The sequence below is a fragment of the Pygocentrus nattereri genome, chromosome 27, assembly GCF_015220715.1.
Source record: "Pygocentrus nattereri isolate fPygNat1 chromosome 27, fPygNat1.pri, whole genome shotgun sequence".
Taxonomy (NCBI): Eukaryota; Metazoa; Chordata; class Actinopteri; order Characiformes; family Serrasalmidae; genus Pygocentrus; species Pygocentrus nattereri.
Genome location: NC_051237.1, coordinates 14,121,829 through 14,143,895, shown reverse-complemented (window position 1 = coordinate 14,143,895; position 22,067 = coordinate 14,121,829). Strand labels below are relative to the sequence as shown.

General features: G+C 39.8%; 1 protein-coding gene across 3 annotated transcripts in view; it reads left to right on the top strand.

The window, feature by feature from the left end:
- sdk1a (sidekick cell adhesion molecule 1a) overlaps positions 1-22,067 on the top strand; it is a 316,953-nt gene that overhangs the window by 215,299 nt on the left and 79,587 nt on the right. For all 3 annotated transcript variants that reach the window (XM_017703196.2, XM_017703194.2, XM_017703195.2), the window contains 4 exons: positions 2,516-2,652; positions 7,256-7,403; positions 16,963-17,103; positions 20,203-20,384. In XM_017703196.2, coding sequence (XP_017558685.1) covers positions 2,516-2,652; positions 7,256-7,403; positions 16,963-17,103; positions 20,203-20,384 — 608 coding nt within the window. The remainder of the gene's footprint in view (positions 1-2,515; positions 2,653-7,255; positions 7,404-16,962; positions 17,104-20,202; positions 20,385-22,067) is intronic.

The following is a 22,067-nucleotide window of genomic DNA, read 5'->3' as shown; positions in this document are numbered from 1 at the left end:
CCTGGTAGCAACCAAAACTGTCCCCATGAGATAAAAAATACCTAAAGCTTTCATCTTGGAGGAATAGGACAAAATCAGGCTCCAATCTTGCTTAAAAAAAACACTACTGGTGTCTGTAATAGCTGTCAAGAAACCCTTACTGACAAAAATAAATAAACAAAAAGAAGAAAAAATGCACTAGAACACTGAAACTGGTCATCTGAGATGTGCACTAAAGTTTTGTGGACCTATGAGTCTAAAATTGTAATTGCTACTGAAGAAGAGACAGGGTGCACTTTAGCCTATGTTTTCTCCTTTTTTTCCTGATGCTGAAAACTTTCTTTCAAATAATTTTTATTTGGTAGCTGTAGTGTTTTGTAATGCAACCAAAGCTAGACAGCAATGATTGACAGGTAAAGCCTCCACACTTTCTGCTTATCAGTCAGATGTTTCTTTTCAGTGACACCTCTTAGCTTGTAAGGAGCTTTTTTATTCTTAGCAGTAGCCTCATATTTTTGAAAGCTGGCTGAGGGCTCTCTGTGGGCCAGGGGTCGTGACGCTGCCTTCCATGCTCCAATGCAGTCTGGACACAAGGCTTCGACCCCCCGCTGCCCTGTAGGTGCTCTCCAGGGGGCCAGCAGTCTGGTAGGCTCTCTCAGTACACTTATTTGCTCTGCTGCACTCTTTCTGTCAGCCAAGGGAGGTAAAAGGAAAGCCCATTTAACAGCAGCTGCTTGCTTATTACGCTGTATGCCGTATTTCTCCCTCCACCACATCCGGGTCTAGCACTGCGTACACAGATGCAGGATAGCGCTCCCAGCAGGAGCTTGTGGTCTGACCTTTTTGTTGCAACCTTTTTTCGCTGTAACCTTTCCATCTGGTTTCCAACTGCTTTTCCTCAAAATTTCATAGTGTAGAGGTCTGTTAATTGCAACTTTCAAAGTGCCATTTGCATAATCAAAAGGTTCGGAAAGCAGCAGGGAAAGTGCTGTGTTTTGCCTCTTAGTTTTTCTTTCCAGCTTGCGGTATTGTGTCTGATGTTGTGTGAGGTTTCTGTGGTTCATTGTGCTTTGTTTTGTTCGCCCGGCAAAATTGTACATCTCTTAAAAAGCTGTTGACCTCTTGCCCCTTTGCCTAGTCTCTGTGCCGGCCATCAGCCAGAGAGATGTGAAGCCCGGGGTCTGATGCATATTTGCCCACTGATCTCTTAAACGCTGAATACAGCTGCTTTGCTTTGCCATAAAATCCACCTTTATTGCTAGAAACTTTGGCCCGAAACTAAAGTATAAGGAAATAAATTCACCCACAAACTTGAATAAAAAGTAGTTTACATAATAAAGCTCTCATGCCCAAAAAAGGCATCAGGTGTGCTTCATGCAGATTTCAGAAGGCTAGCACTGCATGGGATTAAGGCTCATTATTTGTTTGCGGCTCTGCTCAGTCCTTATTATACTGTCGAAATGGTTTGTGCTGGCAGATCTGTGCCGTGGAATCAGGCGTTCTGTCAGATGACTCTTTTTCCCCAGCCATTCTGTCTCAGACGCTGTTTCCCTGGGCTCTGCTGCCCAAGTCATTAGAAAGAAATGGCTTTTAGTCAGAGGTACTTACATTGGCAATAAGTTACCTAACCATGGGAGCACAGACATTGATTGAGGCACTGCTACTCACCTAAAGTCTGGAGGCACTACTTTCGTGGTTTTTCCAGTACAGTTTTGTGGAAAATCAAAAGAATAACTCCAACAGCTAGATAGCGCATTCTTTTAGTGGAAGATAATATGTATAAATTGGCCAGTTATTGGAGTGTCACTTTTTAGAGAACATCTCTGCTCCTCTGTCCTCTTCTAGTGCAAAGTTTTTTTGCTTTTTTTAAAGGGAATTTTCACTGCCGAACATCAGAGAATATGCAGAAAGGATGCTAGATGAAAGCCTGCGTATCATTTCTCTTCTACCTGTGAGATTGTCAGAGGTTGCCTGTCTAGTTAGAAAGAACACAAAGAAGTGATGAAATCTGGAGCTTCACTGATACTCTCACTGGGTTTAATTTAGAGAAGAAAACAAACTTTCCGTGAGCAAACCATCGGCACTTGATATGTGGCCTCAGCAGGAATTCAATTCTCCTCAGAAATGATTAATAAATCAATCAATAAAATAAAAAATGAAATATATATATATATATATATATATATATATAAATCAAAAAAGGAATCAAGACGAACACAAATAAATGTCTGCCTCCGACAGGCAGTGGGATTGCAGCTGAATTTGGAATCAGGCTGCTTCCTTTGAATGCCAGAGTGAGGGGAAGGGCAGTGCACAGAGCGTAGAGGAGATGTGAGGCTGGTAGGTCCTGAGGGACGCAGCATGCGGAGCGTTACGGCGAATCTCAAACAGACCTGTTGAGCCGAGGCTGCCCTCATGGTGGGAGTGTTCTCCAAACACCTTGGATGTATTTTATGTCTGTTTATTTTGTGATGTGTGTGTGTGCATGTGTGTTAACTTTAGATTGCTCATCTTGTCTGTTCTCCTCTTTCTCCAGAGAGCTGCCTCACTTCCCGCGGAACCTGCAGGCTAGCCTGAACGCCACAGATAGCCGCAGTGTGGACTTGTCCTGGATGAGGCCTTTCGATGGCAACAGCCCTCTGCTGCACTATGTGGTGGAGCTCTCAGAGAACAGTAAGCATGCATTCTCTGTGCCAGCCAGCCTTGCTCTGAGTGTGGCTCCATGTCTGAGGCTTCTTGTGTGTTCAGTGGCTCACTGGGCTGGCATGAGCCTGATGATCAAGCCTCCTGCTGAGCTGGCATGGAGTGCAGCATACCGCCTTTTCAGCTTAACATTCAGGCTGTAATTGACCTGAATAGCAGCTCACAGCCATGTTTGAAAGCTAAGGCTGCAGCTGAGGAAGGCAGCATTTCTCAGATAATACGTCACTAAAAAGCTGTCCAGATTGGAGGGTCCTTCGAATGTGCTCAACAAATTAATCCTTTTTTTCTGAGAGATCGAAGACACTGGCATATCTTCAAGACCTTCAGACACCCACAGTTCTTCACATGCAGTTCAAAACCTTTTGAGTCAGAAAGTCAGAAAGAGCTGCATGTGCCAAGATGCTTAAAGCAAAGTCTGTCCGCTTGGTGGCCATCTTTACAACGCCCCTGGGTGGTTATTTTAGACATATTATAGAAACATCCAAGCTCTGAAATCTTACCTGTATAATCAAATGACAATTTTATTTGGTTTGATTTTAGGACATTCGCTATATAATAAGTGTTCTTAAGTTCATACTCTTATCCTAACTCAAGATAGAAAATAGTATTACTGGAGCATCCTAGCAACCTCAGAAGGGTCCTAACTTCTGTCTTAGCTTTCCATTTTTGTTAGTCATTTTGTTGTGAAAAGAGTGTGTTATCGTTTTTAATGCAACTGTGACAGACAGTACAAGTTCACTATAAGTACATTAATGGCATTACATTATTCAAATAGCACAACGCTAGTGTAAGTTGTGAGTGGTGTATTTCTTTTTTTATCTTGGACTCAGCAGACATTCTTCCCTGTTCTCTCTCAATTTTGGAAATTCATGAAACCTGCCAAATAATATACTGCAGTGATGATAGTGAATAGCAAGGAGACACGAGTTGACCGTGTGGCTTTTTATAAGAAGGAATAGTGGTAGCCCATTTGCACGCCATTTAAAGCCTGTGGGAAATGGAAACTGAAACTGGGGGGTAGCTATGTCTGACTGAGTAGTTTAGGATTTCTTAATTTAAGTTAAGCTGCTGTGAGGTAAAATATAATTCCTAAACTAAGATTATAATATTATAATTATAATAAGCTTGTCTTTGTTATGTCATCCATCTTCACTAATTCTGCTAGTGTCTGATACTCAGTGTACTTGGCTGGATGATGAATTCTCTAGTTAATGATGTTAAAAGTTAAAACAGTGTTTACTTTGCTTGCCTCACAAATTCACTTTAAATAATATTGCCTTTGTGTCAGATATTGTAAAAAAAAGGGCAGCAGACATAATGTTTCATTTCAGTGCATGTAACAAAATTTGGCACACATATTTTGTGTCATTGATGAGCTCTCGTATTTTAGCCGGTCAATCTTTCCATCCCTATCTGTGTCATTGTTTATCCCCTCACTTGCTAGTCAGCACTCAGCAGGTGCATTTCCGCTCATATAATTGTCCACTAATAACAAAAACATATTCTGTTTTACGCCTGTGTTAAAAGCGGTCCTGATCTGTCTCTGACCACCTCTGACTATGGTTTGAGTGATCCATTGTAATCTGCTCACACTGCATGCTTAATAATGCAGCTGAAATTTGAGTAGGCCTGACTTCTCTCCACATCCAATCAGTTATCAAAGCTTTGATTGAAATATGTTTTTAATTATGATTTAATTATGTCCTTTTTGGGCACTTTTCTAGCATTTTGGCAGATTTTGAGCATCTGGCTAGAAATTACAGAAGCAATCTAGCCTGATCCTTAATGCATCAATTGATTATTTACTTGAAAACAAAAACACTCTATAATTCTCTATATGATGTTGATATAATGCATGCGCCTTAGAAAATGGATGGATGGATGGATGGATGGATGGATAATGCATGTGGTCATTCTGTTTCTACACATAGAGACAGAGAGCAATATGACTGCTATTGTTCAGTCACACCATAAAATAAGAGCAAACTTGTTGCACAGATTGAACTTTGAATGATGGTGGTGCTGTGAAAGGGGCAAAATGACCAGGAAGCGTAGAAGGCATAATGATGTTTGATTTGTCAGTGAATCAAATAATGGACAGAATAACTAATTATAGAGGCAGCCCTACAGCTAATTTAGACCCTCAAATTCTAAGGCTCCATATGAAGACCCACACTTTAATTCCTCACTTATTCATAACTCACATATTAGTTTCATATTCGTTAGTGAGAAATTTATAGTAGTTACTGAATAATTTCTAATAGTTGCTGAATAAGTCATAGTAATTACTGACTAATATGTCTGGAGCAGAGGGGGACCCTCAGGGCCTTTTAGGCCTACAGAGAGGCCCTAATGATTTCTTTCAAATTAAAAAATTGCATAGCTGTTATTTATAGTTCATTTTCATTTAATATGATCATAATGCTTGTTGTATTTAAACTCTTGTATATGACTCTTATTTGTATGCACAGCTCTTATTTCATGTTAATGGGGTTCAATTCTTCAGTTTGTCCAGTCAGAATAGTCTTTCTCCATGATATTTCGGTTAGTTAGTGAAAACTAAGGAGTGACAGTGGAATCATTTAGTTGCTTCTTTATTTGTATTGAGTGGGATAAATTTTGTAAGAATAAAACATTACAGATGTTACTCTGATTATAGTCGAGCAGGTTTCAGTTAGAAATTAGTTAGAAATGAGAAACAGTGGTGGTAGCTCTTTGCCAGGACTCTTCACTCAAACCAACATACAAGGTAAAATTTAGTTGAATATCTTTTACAAGCTTCAAGTGGTCATGTTTAACCTAGAACGGCTAAAACACCTCCATGTAAATCATCTTAACATACTAGCTCTAACACACTTAGGGCGCTAGCTGAAGTATTATCATAGAGGTGTTTTTCCCTTGTTTTTAACCAAGCATAAAGATGAATAACTGAATATATGTTAATCTGTCTTAAATAGCAGTACTGTCTGCTGTTGTATTGAAAGAACAGAGGTGTAAGGAAGTGCATAGACATGACCTCTCTCCATACCACCACCACTAACACCACTAGCACCAAGGCCGAATATTGTAGATTGATCTGCTCTGGGTACAAGTGGACAGTGAGGAATGGGCTTTGGTGAGGGTGCAGATTACTGGACCATGGCTAGAATGGCCCTGGGAAGTCCTATCAGAAACACCTATGTCACTGAGTGCTTTCTCTCTATTTTTTGCTATTCCTTCATCTCTGATTTGTCCTCACTAGCAAACTTTCCCACTTTCCAAGTCTGCACAGCTAAAGCATCGTCTATAAAAGCCATAATTTTATTAATAGTTCAGCAACTGTTATGTGTCTTCCAGCAAAGTATCCCCCTCACTCCCACTGTTTTAATATCCTTTGATCCAAACCTCATGCTGATATCCACAGCACAATCTTTTGTGTAATTTTAGAGTAATTTCTCTAAAGAGCCTGATGTTGTGTGATCTGATCATTAACTATTTATAGTTGCTGGCTTGCATTCGACTGGGGAATCCCAGTTTGAACATGAAATGTGATTAGTGGGGTTTGTTAGAAACCTGTACTGAGTGAATCTGACATCTACACTAACTACAGCTACTCTAACAACACTTATTATAAATGTGAAGATTGTGGAATGTCTGTGCCTGTAAATAAACTTGTAATGTTATATGTTTGTGGACAGTGGTGGAAATCAGGTTTCAAAACCTATTTAAATGTTTTTAGGAAATCCGTGTACAGACGGTGTTACACTGCACATGAATAAAACCATGAATAAATGTATATTTTATTGTGTTGGATACACACAAGCCTTTCAATCAATGGAAAGTTACAGGGTCCCTCCCACCAGTCTCCACCCAGTCTCAAAAATAAGTGCTTTTTGCAGGATTCAGTCAGCGCTCATTTCATTTGACAGATATTGTGAAGTCAAGAAACTCCACAATTGATAATAAAAATGGTTGTTCAGTTTCTAGTTTTCTTAAATCATGTAATGTAATGAAATCATGTAAATACTATAATAAATCATTTTGAATATTCATATGTTCATTGGTAAAAAATCATTTTGAGAGGAGTATCTAATACACTCTCAAAGTCAGTATGACCCAAATGGAATAATACCTGGCTAGCTATGTCAGAAGAGGGGTAGAGAGGAGATGCAGTGTGTGTGTGTGTGTGTGTGTGTGTGTATATATATATATATATATATATATATATGCAATAACTGAGTATAAAAGCAAAACATTTCCACCAATAATTACAGTTCTTTAAGAAATCACATAAAATATTAGATTTCACCACAATTGGATAGATCTTGAGTAATTATGAGTACATCAAATTTATTTCAGAAGCACTCTGAGAAAATATGACTTCAGGACCTTCTTACACAGTAGAAGAATACTAACATCATACGTTGAGATATTTTACATTTGAAAATAGTCCAAATATTTTTTCTTGGCCAAAAAAAGAAAACATAACTGATTCTAACATTCCACAATCGATGCAGTTGAATTGCCACCTTCAAGTCAGTGAATCATGAAGCTTCCATTCATGTTTACGCTCTTATGTATGATGCCATTGTAGATTCTCCATGGCGGGTGTATTTGCCAAATGTGGACCCAACACTGACCGCTGTGGTGGTGACTGGCCTAACTCCAGCCCGCACCTACCAGTTCAGGGTGTGTGCTGTCAACCAGGTGGGCAAAGGACAGTACAGCACTGAAACCAACAGGTAAGGCACTCTGTAAACAGATGGCTTTCTCTATGCTTTTAAACTATAGTACTGTGCAAAAGTCAGAGACCACCCTTTCAATTATTTAATTTCCAGATGGCCATTCTCATTTTGTAGCATCAGGAACAAAACAGAAAACATAACCAGAAAATTACACAGACACTTCACCAACTAAATATAAGTCTGTTTGTTCAGTATTTAGAGTGTACACCCTTTGTCTTTATTACAGCCATTTTTGGGAGACTTGCTATTAGTTTCCAAACATATCTGCTGGGACATTTTTCCACACCACTAAAGATCAGTTGTTTGGATTTTCTGCTTCTCATGATCCAAATAAAGCCAATTACAAATTTAGACTCAACAGTCCGTTAATGTTTACTCCATAACTCAGATGTCCAGTTTTGGGGTTCTTCATGACAGCTACGCAAGGATGGACAGAAACACCTACAACATCTTGAATGGTTCTTCAATACATATATATGCATTTCTCTTTTGTTTTTATTTTTTTATTTATTTATTTTTCTTCCTTACGCCAATGAATAATGTTGTATTTAATCTCCTGATTATATTGATAGATGTGATATATACTTTGGGTTGTAGGATTTTGTTTGGTTTTCTGTTAAATATATAAGTCTTGCTTATATGCTTATGTCATGATGCTAAAAAATGAATAACTTGTACTTAATAGTTGTTTAGAGTGGGAATTAAATAAACAAAGAGGAGTCTCTGACTTTTACACTATATGAATAAATAGATGAGCTTCATTGTCCGTATTGACTTTGACACTTCGGTTTAGACTATGATCTGAAGGATGATAAAGGCCAGTGCTTGAAAAGACTGCGTCCAATAGTACCAGCAGCAGCACCTTGTCTTTTTTCAGTAGCACTAGACGAAAGCTCTGATTTCACACGCTGATATGCCTTACGATGTCAGCGTGCTGTTGTGATGAGATCCCTTTTCTCCATTGTACAGATCAACATCTACAATCCACAGGAGCCATGCTTGTTTATTTATATCCTCACAAGTCTACAGTTATTGTGGCTTTTTCTATATTTGATTTACACTAATTAAAATTGATTTATTGACAGGCTACAGGCTGTGTTTGTATCATCATAAAATAAAAACGTTATTCTTTCTGCAAAACAAGACTACACACAACAATTGAGCAATCAGTTGTGTTTACAGTGAGGAATCAAATGAAAAATTTGATAGAATTAGAGTCTGGAACAGTGAGCTATGCGTGAGAATGCATATTAATTTAGAAAATGCTTTTGTTATTGCTGGTGACTGTTAAAAGTGATTTTTTTTTTTTACTTTTTCTTCACATGTGGCACAGATTTGTTTTTTTATGTGACAGTGTGACCCGCAAAGAGCTCAGTGAATCTCCGAGTTTCAATTTCAATTTGGATCATTTTCATATGTGCTATTGAAATCTGTATCTGATATGTGTGAATATGTTTTTTTCTGAACGACCAGATAGGAATTCATGCAACTTCTATGTCAATCAAACTTCTAATTTTACACACGGGAACAGACACTTTACAGCAGCATCATCAAAACATGTTTCTATGGCTGTGCTTCACATCTTATGGTAGTGCTTCACAAATAGGCCTGCCGCGTTCCAGGAAGAGAAATCAAGCTAATAGCTATTCATTTTCAGCTTTACTTCAAGGACAGTTTGAAAAAAGAGAGAAGCAAAAGAGTCGAAGGAGCTTTACACAGATCTGGATTCTTTCTCTAGTATGCATCTCTTTACGTGCTTTTCTCAGGTAGACAAAAGAAGCTGAGATTCTTCTCTGTTTGAGCAGCTTCCACAATTAAAACAAGAACAGAAATTCACCATTTACGCTCTCGTTTGTAAATGTTGTTCTCCGTGCACTGCTTTAGTGTCTGCTGTTTGTCGTCCAAGTTTAAAGTAGCAGATCACACATAAAAGAAATCTTGTAATCTTAAGGAAAGGTAGTGGGCAGCTGTGTTTGTTGGATGACCATGCCGCATCCATCAGGGTTCTTTTGTGTATGCAGGTCAGTTCACAAGCATGATCTGTTTAGACTGATGGCAGATACAGGCCACATAAAAAGATATTGTGAACAACCAAACAACAAAATCAGATTTGGGCAGTAAATCAGATCTGGACCACTTTTTCCTGCAAGCTGAACATAGCCATAAATGCTTATGTCATTGCAGAGGGAAGGCCTGTAGCAGTGATGAGTGCCAGATAGGTGTAACACAAGCTCTTTCTTAAGCATTATGACAGTGTGTTAGAGTTTGATTTAGTTTTTTTTTTTTTAACTATACTGCCAACTTATGTATAATCACCAGCATGAAGAAGTAGTTACCTTTGCCATTTTGCTGTTATATACACAAATACATCCCACTCCTACAGCTGCACGGTGCTCCAGTCTGCTCCTTGAGGTCATTGTTTAACCGTGATTTCCCCTGTCAGCCGCGCCGTGGCCCTGCAGCTCTGTTGGTGTGTGTTGAGCTTGGCTCTGCCAGCATACATCACAGCATGCGGAGTGAAGCTGGGCCGTACGGGCACTAAAGTGGCAGGCCTGCACTCACACCTCCTGCTGTAATCAGCACCCCAAGCAGGGCTCCTGCTCGCAGCCTGCAGCTGTGGGTGGCAGACGCTTCGCGCCCCCCAGCCCCACCAGCCCTTATCAGCGCCAGACATGCTAAAACATGGCACCTCTGTTCAGGGAGGGGGGGGGGAAAGGAAGTGTTATTATCTTACGCACTCAGTAGCATCTTCTCACTTTGAAATAGGTCCCTTCTGTTCATCTGGATCCAAACCCTCGTGCCCAGATATAAATAGTGAGTTTAACATGCACTGTTCTGCCACGAGCTAATCAGGCTGAGCAAAGAGAAACAAGAAGAAGACTGTATGGTTGAAAATTCCTTAGGAATAGTACAGTGAACTGTGCTGTAGCACATACTGTGGAAAGAAACATTCCATTTAGTTTGTGCAAATATTGAAAGTTCTTTAAAAGGTGACTGAAATTTACATATTTTTTCCTTTCTCTAAATGTAATGATCAGTAAAGACTGTATGGTGCCCAAAGTTTGCCTCTGTAGATTCGCTCTGGATCTACAAGGTTAATGTAGCTAACATGGTGAAAAAAGTTCACAGTGTAGATTTCAAATCATGTAGCAATATGACCATCATGCAAAATATCACACACTTGATTTTTTTTATAATCTCAAATAGACTTGATTATGTGAAAAAAATGCATTTACTTTTTCAACTTGTACATTGATTTCACATGTTTCACAAGTTTTTTCTTTCAGTTTACTCACTTTTGCAAATAATTGAGTTGATTTAATTCCATTTTAATTAGATGGAACTGATGTACACATTTGAATCAAGCAAAGCCTTTTTTCAGGGTAATATTTTATTTTTATGTCATTCTTAGTTCAGTTGCATAATGTTCATCATGCTTGTTGTATTTAGACTATACTGTTGTAATAATGCTCTTATTTTGTTAAATTTTTATCCTGTAGTATCCAGTTAGATACCAAGCTAGCTCTCCCATTGGGTAGGACTTCAGGAGCTGATCTGGAGACCTTACACATTTAATTACCAGCATGATCAACTAAATCAACTAAGCACATTTTGATTTTCAGCGAGTTGGAGCAATTTTGTGAGAAAAAAAGAACACTTCAGGCTCTCATCACTGACCGCCGGGCATTGCATTTCAGTCAGATGTTAGATATGGAAAACAGCAGCAGCAGCTCAATGCCAATGAGTTCTTCAGTCAAGTAATAACTGTGAAATACTATATCATTGCTGTCAGAAGAAAACCTTGTATCTCCATTTTTGTTGTTTTTCAGTTTTTGACATAATTTGCCTGTTGCCCTTTACATTGTGCATAATTATCATGACGAATGGACCAAAAGAAACAGCCCAAAATGACTTTGAGAAAAGTCTGGTTCCATTAAAAGTAAAGCAGGTTTTTTACTTTTCCCGCAAAGTTACCATTTTGGTAAAATATATGTTAATATGTTCTAAGTTTCAGCTAAAAAATGTAATAGCTTTGAATGTTCATATTTACTCTGGAATGGCCAAAAGAGCGTTCAGGTGAAACGCTGTTAGCTTAAAGCTGACATACTACCAGAATTACCATTCTAGAGGTCAGTTGTTTTTTCCTCATTTTTGACATTCATGGTCCAGACTGATTGCCTAGTTCTGATTGTCGCCACTGCTGTTACCTATAAAAATGGAAAAATGCTTCTCCTAGAAGCAGTTCACACCTTGCATTGACAGGTGTTTCTGTGTTCGGATCATATCGGCATAAACTTTTGTCAGATTCCTTTTTTCACATCACTATGGTGCATCCCGCATTTCACCAGATGACTACATCAATACATACATCATTTCAGTCATTTCCATTTTACTTCCTTTTACTTCTCTCTATGCAATAAGAATGAAGAAGCTTTGCTTCGACAGTTTTGTCCACCACTGCAGTTTTCCATCTCTAACATTTAACTGAAACCCACCTGGAGTGCAAGACAACACTTTTGGGATGACTCCAGCCTGCATATCCTCCTGCAGTCTGAAGCTTCTGAAATCTTGTTCATCAGAACTCAGCAGACGTGTCTTTGCTTACATAAACATATGCAAATTTAGAAAATGGCTTCCATTTACCCTTGTGTATCCATCTCTGACAACCTGCGAATGTGGTTTGAGTGGTTTGATCATAATCCATTCATATCCTGGCTTTTCATGCGGCCAAGTGTAGTCTGAGTGTGATCCGATCACAGAAAACAATGTTCACCATGTTGATTCAAGGTGTAACAGCCTGTATTAGTATCACTGCTCTCAGCTAGGCACAGACAAATCACATCGGTTTGGTCAAGGACGTAAGACCACCGCCCTCCCATCCATTTTCTCCTAATGATTATTTTTACCTTATCGGAACATCTCGTTGTCAAACTAGCAATGTAGAGTCTGCCGCTCGGTAGAATATGGCTTGTAAAATTCAGCTATTAAACTTAACTAATTCCTGGGCTTACACTGTGAATACATATTTTTGTTAGTTTATCCTTGTGAAATATTAATGTCAGGCAGGTTAATACTGGGGCATAAACTAATGAGAGGATATATTAAATATTAAAGAACTGCAGTAACTTCTTAACTTGCATGACCTCAATTAGTGCTTAACTTTTATCAAACAATCCGTCTTAAAACATTTAATAGTCTAAAGTGAAGCCGGTTTAGTGTGCTGGATGTGAATTTTCATGCAAAAGCATTTCATACCTGCCCCTTTGACTTTCATTCAGCATTAATTGCTGTGGCGGGGATCTGCACAAGAGTTGAACGCTGCTGGGTTTTTTGTATTTTTTGCTCCATTAGAGAACAGGTGCATGATTAATATGTGGTGTTGCAGTTTGGCTGCTGTTTGTTCTTCTTGTCAAATTAAACTTCTTTTAGCTGGGGAACTGCTGCTGAGTATGTGTGTGGTCGCTCACTTTCGCAAAAGAGGTTGTGTTTGGAACTCTGCCGGAGCTTAACCAAGTTCCCAGCGTGCATGGTGCCACAGTTTTGTTGATTAAAAGGCAACAACAAAAGAAAACAACAATCCCCCATTAGGAAACTTGTTCTTTAGGTTGAAAATGCAGTGCTGAGCCAGAAGGAGTGAACATTTAAAGGGCACATATTTCCTTTTTTCCTCTGAGGGCCACTTACAACATTTCTGTGCACTTATAAACACTGATAAAAATGGTGCTTATAATCAAAATTTTTAAAAAAGCAACTGTCTATACACTATATTGCAAAAAGCTATTCACTCACCCATTCAAATTATTGAATTCTTGTGTTCCAATCACTTCCATGGCCACAGGTGTATAAACCAAGCCCCTAGGCCTGCAGACTGCTTCTACAAACATTAGTGAAAGAATGGGTCACTCTCAGGAGCTCAGTGAATTCCAGCGCGGTACTGTGATCGGATGCCACCTGTTCAACAAGTCCAGTTGTGAAATGTCCTTGATACTAAATATTCCACAGTCAACTGTCAGTGGTATTATAACAAAGTGGAAGCAACTGGGAACGACAGCAACTCAGCCACAAAGTGGTCGGTCATGTAAAATGACAGAGCGGGGTCAGCGGATGCTGAGGCACGTAGTGCGCAGAGGTCGCCAACTTTCTGCAAAGTCAATCGCTTACAGACCTCCAACCTTCATGTGGCCTTTAGCTCAAAACAGTGTAGAGAGCTTCATGGAATGGCTTTCCATGGCCAAGTAGCTGCATCCAAGCCTTACATCACCAAGTGCAATGCAAAACGTTGAATGCATTGGTGTAAAGCACCGCCACTGGACTCTAGAGCAGTGGGGACATGTTCTCTGGAGTGAAGAATCAGCTTCTCCAATGGATGACTCTGGCTTTGGTGGTTGCCAGGAGAACAACTGCATTTTGTCTGACTCCTTTGTGTCAAGTGTAAAGTTTGGTGGAGGGGGGATTATGGTGTAGGGTTGTTTTTCAGGAGTTGATCTCAGCCCCTTAGTTCCAGTGAAAGGATCTCTTAATGCTTCAGCAGACCAAGAGATTTGGACAATTTCATGCTCCCAACTTTGTGGGAACAGTTTGGGGACGGCCCCTTCCTATTCTAACGTGACTGCGCACGAGTGCACAAAGCAAGGTCCATAAAGACATGGATGAGCGAGTTTGATGTGGAAGAACTAGACTCGATAGAACACCTTTGGGATGAATTAGAGTGGAGACTGTGAGCCAGGCCTTCTCATCCAACATCAGTTTCTGACTTCACAAATGGGCTGACATCATATTAAACCCTATGGATTAGGAATGGGATGTCACTCAACTTTATGTGTGTGAAGGCAGACAAATACTTTGGCAATATAGTGTATGTTTCATGTTTGTCGGACCAGTTGCCACATTTTTTCAGTGTACCAAAAATAGTAATAATTCCTTTTTACATGATCATTTCATAACCTATTTTAATCTATTAGTTTAAAAGGCTGTTTTTCTAGTTAAATGTTTAAGACTGATACATGAACAGTACTGTGCGGATGATTAAGACACCTGAGAAAGTGTATCAAAGCAGGAAGGAAAGAATTGTTTACTACAATAAGTAGTGTTTTTAAGTCTGTCAATATGTTCCTTAAACCATGTACAAACCTTTCCTAATGGCTGCCCAGTATTATTTGCAGTTATGGTCCAAACAGGTATGTTATTGAGGGACTTTATTAAACCAATTTGATGGCTGTAACCATCCAGGAGAAATCTGTATGTTCTTCAAACCAGCTCACAGAATATTGACTACTTTTTTCAAACAAAAAAAGAGAAATCCATATAATTTTTTTATCATATTTAAGTTCAGTTGCTTGTATTCTAATGATATGTGGCCATTTTAAACAGTACGCAATAAGCTCTTTTCTGATTGGCTGCTCTGTGTTGTGTTTCATTCAAAAAGCAGTGCAGAGTGAAACGTTCCCTGTAACTTAAATGTGTGTGGGCTGGACTAAACTGCTGTAGGCTGAATATGCGTTGGTTGGTGCTGGTGACATCACAGAAACACTGAATTAAAAGCAGTTTACTGTTTTTGCAGTTTGTAGACTATATGAACTGCAGAGTGAATGTTACTTTTTGAAACTTGACTGAGCTACATCAAACTTGTAAAAAAGTGACAAGTTCCGTTTTTCATGATATGTGTCCATTTAATATATTTTTTTTCCCTTTCAAACTAACACAGCAGGCTAGCCGGTGTCAGGCACTTTCCTGAAGACAGCTAGCTGCAGAGCAGAGTTAGAGCAGAGTTTGAGCAGCTGAGAGTGGTGTCTTGAAGGAGCCCATCACTCTTCCCTTTGCATGCATATGTCTTCCTGCATGCTGTCACATCTGTCCTTTCCTGCCTTATTAAGCAGAGGCACCCGTAAACGCCTGACAAGCCCATAAAAACGCAACGGTACAGCTCTGCCATAATGAGCCTGCGCTCACGCGCCTGCTCTTGTTTACCATCTTCCAGGTTTTTGTCCTCAATGAGGGTCGTCAGGCAAAAATCACCATGAATATTCCTGTTGATATGGGCTCGTCCATTAATAACCAGTGGGCTTTGCAAACTGGAGATGATTTACTAACTGTGTGTCATACACAGCCAGCCTTTGTTATGCCATTCCCTTAGCCCCCACCCCACTCATACCTATATGTGGAGCACTGGCATACACAAATTAACGGCCACTTCTTTGCATGGGTGATATGGAGAGGCAGATGTTTAATGGCTGGCAGTGCACTGTGAGTATGTAAAACAAATGTGTAAATACTGCGTGAAGGACAGGCCAGGGCAGGGAGACACTGTTTTGAGATCTACCCGAGCAGATCTTCCTTATGGTCATGATTAGGCAGATTTACTGGGCAAGTGTCTGTAAGAGGCTCCGTGATGTTGGTTATTGAGGGCATTAATTATGAAATGGACTTCTGGAGAAGAAATAACAAGTGGTGGGAGTTTTAAGAAGACACTGACTATAAATCTGAAATAACCCAATGATCCCATTAAAATTTAATGCAGATTTAACTGTCCATTAGCATGGAATGCATAGGGCAGAATGAACCCGTGGACGATATGAAGCATACAGCTCTGATTCATTTTTAAATTCCATTAATTAAAAAAGCCCATATTTGGGTGGCATGAGCAGTGCAGTGGCCTGAGAACATTGTTTATGACAGCAACTTTGATGCTGATTTCTATATAACGAAATTTGTTTGGCAGTTTAGCTCCTGAGAATTTTCGCAGCACTTCTGGAATCATTTGCTGGCTTCAAGTCAACAAAGAAAATGGATGGAAACCTGTTAATAGACTGCAATTAAGGCCCTGAAGCTTATACTTAAGTTTGTAGTTTGCTCTCAGTACAAGCTGGAGCAAATGTCATTATGGGGCATTTTCCTGCACAGAAAAGGCCACAGCTTTTAACTTGCCTTGGTGTGCAGCAGAGCCTATAATGTGAGGGGAAGTAAGCTCCACAGGCTCCTGAAAGCGATAAAGTGGCCCTCACGCCAGCATAAACAGCCCCTGCTCTGATTACAAATGGATCAAAGGCCCGGTTTGATTATTTTTTGTTTGCAAATACTAATGCTGTATATGTCTAGAACAAAGAAGAAACAAAGAACAGAAGGGGGAGCTCTGTACTGATAACTCCCTAAAACAGTTGGTAGATTCAGGCCAAGCTCCACAAAAACAAAAAAGCTGCTGCTTAAACACTAACCCTATGGGTCGGGGGGCCCATGGGTGCTTTCAGCAGAGGGAGTTCTTCCAGGAAGCGGAGAGGGCTTTGAGTGCTTTTGATGAAGTGGGCGGATGTGTCACAGAGAGACTGGGAAATGGACTTCTGACCAGAGGGTTACGATTTCTCAACTCACCAGGAATATTGCTGTTATGCCCTGGAGCGAGTGAGCTAACTTGGATTCAGACAGAAAATATCGAGCAGCAAATCAATTATATAACACTGCACTTACATTTGTGTGTGTGTGTGTTTAGAATGTTTGAGCAATTCACTCTGAAGCTACTGCTGTTACTTATGTTGTTTCTCTGTTCTTGTCATCCCTGTAGGCTGATGCTCCGTGAGGAGCCGCCCAGCGCTCCACCCAAGAACATAGTAGCCAGCGGACGCACCAATCAGTCCATAATGGTGCAGTGGCAGCCCCCACCTGAGCCCCAGCTCAATGGTGTACTGAGAGGTTATGTTCTCAGGTAGGACACACCAGACAACCACTGGTGTACTTTAATATGAAGTGGAAGATGTTCTGTGACTACCTGATGTAAGCAAGTGAACGCCACCATTCAAATGTTTGGAGTCAAGTTCACAGTACTATGCAAAAGTCACAGACCACACTTGATTTATTTAATTTCCAATCAAAACAGACATTATGGAAACTGGCTTTCAATTCTTCAGGGACATTTTTCCACACCTGCAAAGTTCAGTCTTAAAAGTTGGTTGCATTTGAAGCTTCTCCCAATCCAATTACACATTACATCAATCCATAAAACCTTACTCCACATTTAAGTTTAGTGAAAAACTTTATGGCTATTTTGTATAGATGTAAAATAAATGCTCTGTACAGTACAAACCTGCTGGTTTCCTAGTGGTTATACAGTGTATTATTGCATATCATGAAGGCTACACCTCTGCACTCAACCACCCCAGTAGCACTGCTGTCTGGTCTAATATGAGGAAAATTTCAGATCATTCACAGCAACTGCTGCTTGGATTCAGTATATTAGTCTCCTTAGTACCTTTTGTGTCTAGTGATCATGTCTAAAGGGACCTCAGCAAAAAGCCTCAGCTCTCCTGTAACTCTCCAAAATACTGTGTTTAGGTTTGCGGGGCTTTGGTTGTAGACATCACAGCTAGCTTTTACTCTATAAGATGCATATTCAAACAAAAAATAAGCTCATATTCTAAATGTAGCATTGATTGTTTCCTTTCTGCATCTGATAATTTGTCAGGCAGCTGTAACTCTCCACACTATTACAGAGAATCGTCTCCTTCTGATTTGAAAAATTTCAGTTTTATCTCCCTAAAGACATCTTAGAGTCTTGGTAAGCCTGGAAGCTCATAACCAAGCCTCAAAGCACTATGTTCACTTAGTTCAGGGCTGTGATTTCCGACGTTGCAGCTATCTGTGAAAGGCTGTAACTGTTTGGAATACTGTGTTTAAGGCTGTGGCTCCTGGAAACAGGGTGTACATTTACCCTGGAGCTGAGGTGAGACTGAGTGCCGCTGTGCTTTGCTGTCGTGGGCTGCGGTGTGCAGCTGAGCAGAGTCTGGGGGACGGTGAGATGGAGACACAGCTGCTGCGAGTATGAGGGCTGGGACGCTTACTACGGCAGCAGGAGAGCAGCAGGGAGGAGGAGCGCTGCACTCTTTACCCCATTGGGCCTTGCAGAGCCAAGGAAAGAGACAGAGCATCTGACAGAGAGTCCATCTGCTCAGGCTGCCAATGCACACACACTCTCATCTCACCTCCCTGTTCTGCCAAAGCATATACAGAAATAATGCTCCAGTGCAGCAAGCACAGCTTTGCAGTGGTGTTTATTAGTAGTTCTGTCTGTACAGCACCATAATACAGCAGTGCACTGTCTTACTACCTCATTGTACTTGTCAGTTGATGGCTTTGTTTGTCACATGTACAGTCAGAGACCACACTTTGACTTTTTCTGTTTACTGTTAAAATGGCCATTGTGCTCAAGTTTTTCAGTGTTAGAAAAAAAAATATTTTAGGTTTAGTGTATATGCATCAAAACCGTTTGCTAAGTATAATACCAAAGTCTAAAATACCAAAATCTGTCAGTATTTAATTTGTACACGCTTTACCTTCATGCACTCTAGTGCCTTTTTAACTCTTCCATCTTTCCAGTTTTAAAACCAATGAGTTACAGCTGTGTTTTCCCAACAGAAGCTATTCTCAATAGTGTCATTGATGTTATGTTCCCTTTCAAACAAGCAGCCGCCTTAACACACCTTTACCGCCTTGCAGTTTTTCTTATGGATCTAAAATGGCTAAAGAAGATATAAGATGATCCACTACAATAAGAAAGAGGAAAGTCAAAGGAAAATGAAAAGTTTCCCAAACTGTGGTCAAATAAAAAAAATTTGGGCTTCCAACAATTGTGCAAGACCTAGTAGTCACCAAACCTGTCACCATCAGATAAATAGTACAATACAGAAAATCTAACTCCACTCTTGCTTCAGATCTGAAAAGATCCGCAGGAGTTTCTGTCCAACCTTCCACTGTGAGAAGGCGTTTTAATGCTGAGTCTGAAAGGATGTTTGGCTGACAATCAGCTATTACTGAGAAAAGGAAATAGACAAATTTGCGCCAGAAAACGCAGAAATCTGAGATGTGGAATAAGGATTTATGAAGGTGGAGTAAAGGTTTTATTGCTTGAGAAGATGCAACTAAATTTCTAAAACTGAAATTTGGAGGTGTGGAAAAATATTCCTGCAGATTTCTTCAAAAACAGAAAGTTTCCTGAAAAGAAGTTATAAGAAGTGTTTGAGTGGACAAACTAAATACTAAAAAAATCAGATTGTATTTAGTTGTTGTGTAATTTCTGTCAAACATACGTGTTGTGCTTTTTCCTTATGCTGACAAATGAATACCTTAAACCTAATGGATATTTTGACTTAAAATTAAATAAATGTAAGGATCTTTGACATTTTCACAGTAATAAATTAGAGGGCAGTTGTATTGTTGTATTGTTGCACGGTGTCAGGAGGAAACTCCTTTTTTTGCAAACATCTTTTTATTAGGTCTCATCAAGAATTTGAACATTAAAAGAAGCCGGGTCCCCTCTAATGCTTGTGTATGAGTGGAATGACAATGAAGTGGAGTTTAATTAAAGGAATAGAGCGAAACAGGCTAATGTGGCTGAAAAATGAACGGGAGGTATTAAACATCAAGTAACACGATATCATTTGCATAATGAAAATTGGTGGCCACTTGCTTTCATTCACTGTTAGCTTCATTCATATTATTTTAAATGGATAGTTCTCATGACCCTTCTAGAAAACACCATACACCCTTTTGCACCCACACTTTTTCCTGTTTCCCAACATTTGACCAGCTGTTTCCCCCACTGCGACAGGGCGATGTAAATATCATTGCTCGTTAATGACAGGGTGCCGACTGTGGTGTAATGCTCCGAATAAGATTCCTCTAGTGGAAAAAAGGGAGCGGGAAAAGGCTGCCTAATTACAGTCTGCGAAATGACTTCTAATGGAGCACTGACCTGGAAGGAAATCATTGTGGCTAACAGTTCAGCTATCGATTCTTCCCGTGGCTGCAGGTATCGGCTGGCGGGGCTCCCTGGTGACTACCAGCAGCAGAACATCACAAGTCCCGAGATCAACTACTGCTTGATCACGGAGCTCATCATCTGGACGCAGTATGAGATCCAGGTGGCTGCGTACACAGGAGCCGGCCTTGGCGTCTTCAGCCAGCCTGTCATTGAGTACACACTGCAGGGAGGTAAGACCCTTCAGCCTTCATCACTCACTTCTCTCCTTTTTTTCCCGCTCAACTTTCTTCAAGTAAAAGCTGGCAGATGGAGAGATGGGGAAGGAAAGCGCAGGTCAGAGGGAGACGTGCCAGCCGGAACAGACTAAAATGCTGCATGATTACACGAGGCTCTCCTGTTGGGGCCAGGTTGGCCCTGAGCAGACGCGGCATTCATATGGGCCCCTCCCCCTGTGGCTGAGTACAGCCAGCTACAGACCGCTCTGAAGTTAATCCTCTTCAGAACAATTACATCAATTATCCCTAGAGCTTTTTGTTTTGGCTGCTGCTATAAATTACACCTCAACGGGGAGACTGGGAAAAATCCATTGAGGGAGACTGGGAAAAATCCATTGCCTGGGTATTCCGATAGATGATTGGTCATTTAGATGATTGTCTGGAGAGGGGCAAATATATTGACTCTACGCACAGATAAATCATCTGTCATGTTAGAAACTTTTGAAAGGGATTTTTCATGTGGCTCACAGGTTTCCAGTGCTTATTCTGGAGTCAGGCATATTCCATAAATTTTCCACTCTTTTCTCAACTCTTGAATATGTAAAAAATATTAGTTACATCAAATATTTATAAATAATATAAAATTTAGTTATGACAGTAATAGCATAAAAATATATAACTGTATGAGGCTTTCGAGAAAATATGTTCCATTTTACAGATGTGAAAAAACATTGCGCAAGACCACTCTAAGTGCACCTTTTCCCAATAAAACATCAAAGCAGTACTGAGCTAAGTACATATCCCACAGTTCATGTTTGTGATGTTGTAACATGCTGTTTTGGAAATATTGGGGAAAAACTCTGACGTAGTAAGAACTCAAAGATATGACTCACATGTGTTCTAAGTCCACTCACATGTGGTCTAAGTAAGTACTTTTGATAAATTTGGAAATGCATTACATTAGCACATCACAAGTGTGGACTTTGGGATTGTAGACCCAAAATTATTTAGCCCAAACCAAAATTCAGGTCAAACTCCAAAAACCAAAAACAATAAATAAAAACAGTTTGCATAAAATAAACTTAGTAAATTCATTACAGTATGTAGCTTGTACAGTATGTAGAGTTGGTTGCCAAAGAATTTTGTAGTTATACTTTGTAGTTTCTTTTTTTTTTTCTTTTTTTTGACCTAAAACTGCAGCTACAGATGCTGTTGGCATTATAGCTGGGACTTTCCACTTCTCTTTCCACTCATGTCCCTCATAGAAACCATGAAATGGCAGCATTATTAAACAACAGTGTTTTTAATTATTACTTCTCATTTTTGTTATCATTAAAATAGTTTGTATTCCTAAATTTTCATCCTTCCTTGTAGGCCTTTTTGAACTGAAAAAAAATAAAAACAGATTAAATAGGCCTTCAGCAAAGAGTAAAAATGTAAGACTTCACACTGTTTAATGATAATGAAAATAAGAATTAGTGATTAAAAACACATCCAGTTATACTTAGAAATGGCTTGTTAATGAGCTGTTAGGGTGAGTTAAGTGTACTGGAGCAGGAAGAAGCCTAGAATTTGCCAGGCAAAGGTTGGGAGCCAGCTTAGTTTCTTGTCACAACACGTTTAAGTATCAAAATGAAGGTTAGCTTAGCAGCATGTAGAGGCATTGGCTTTATGCCATTCTTGGTTTGGATAATAAAC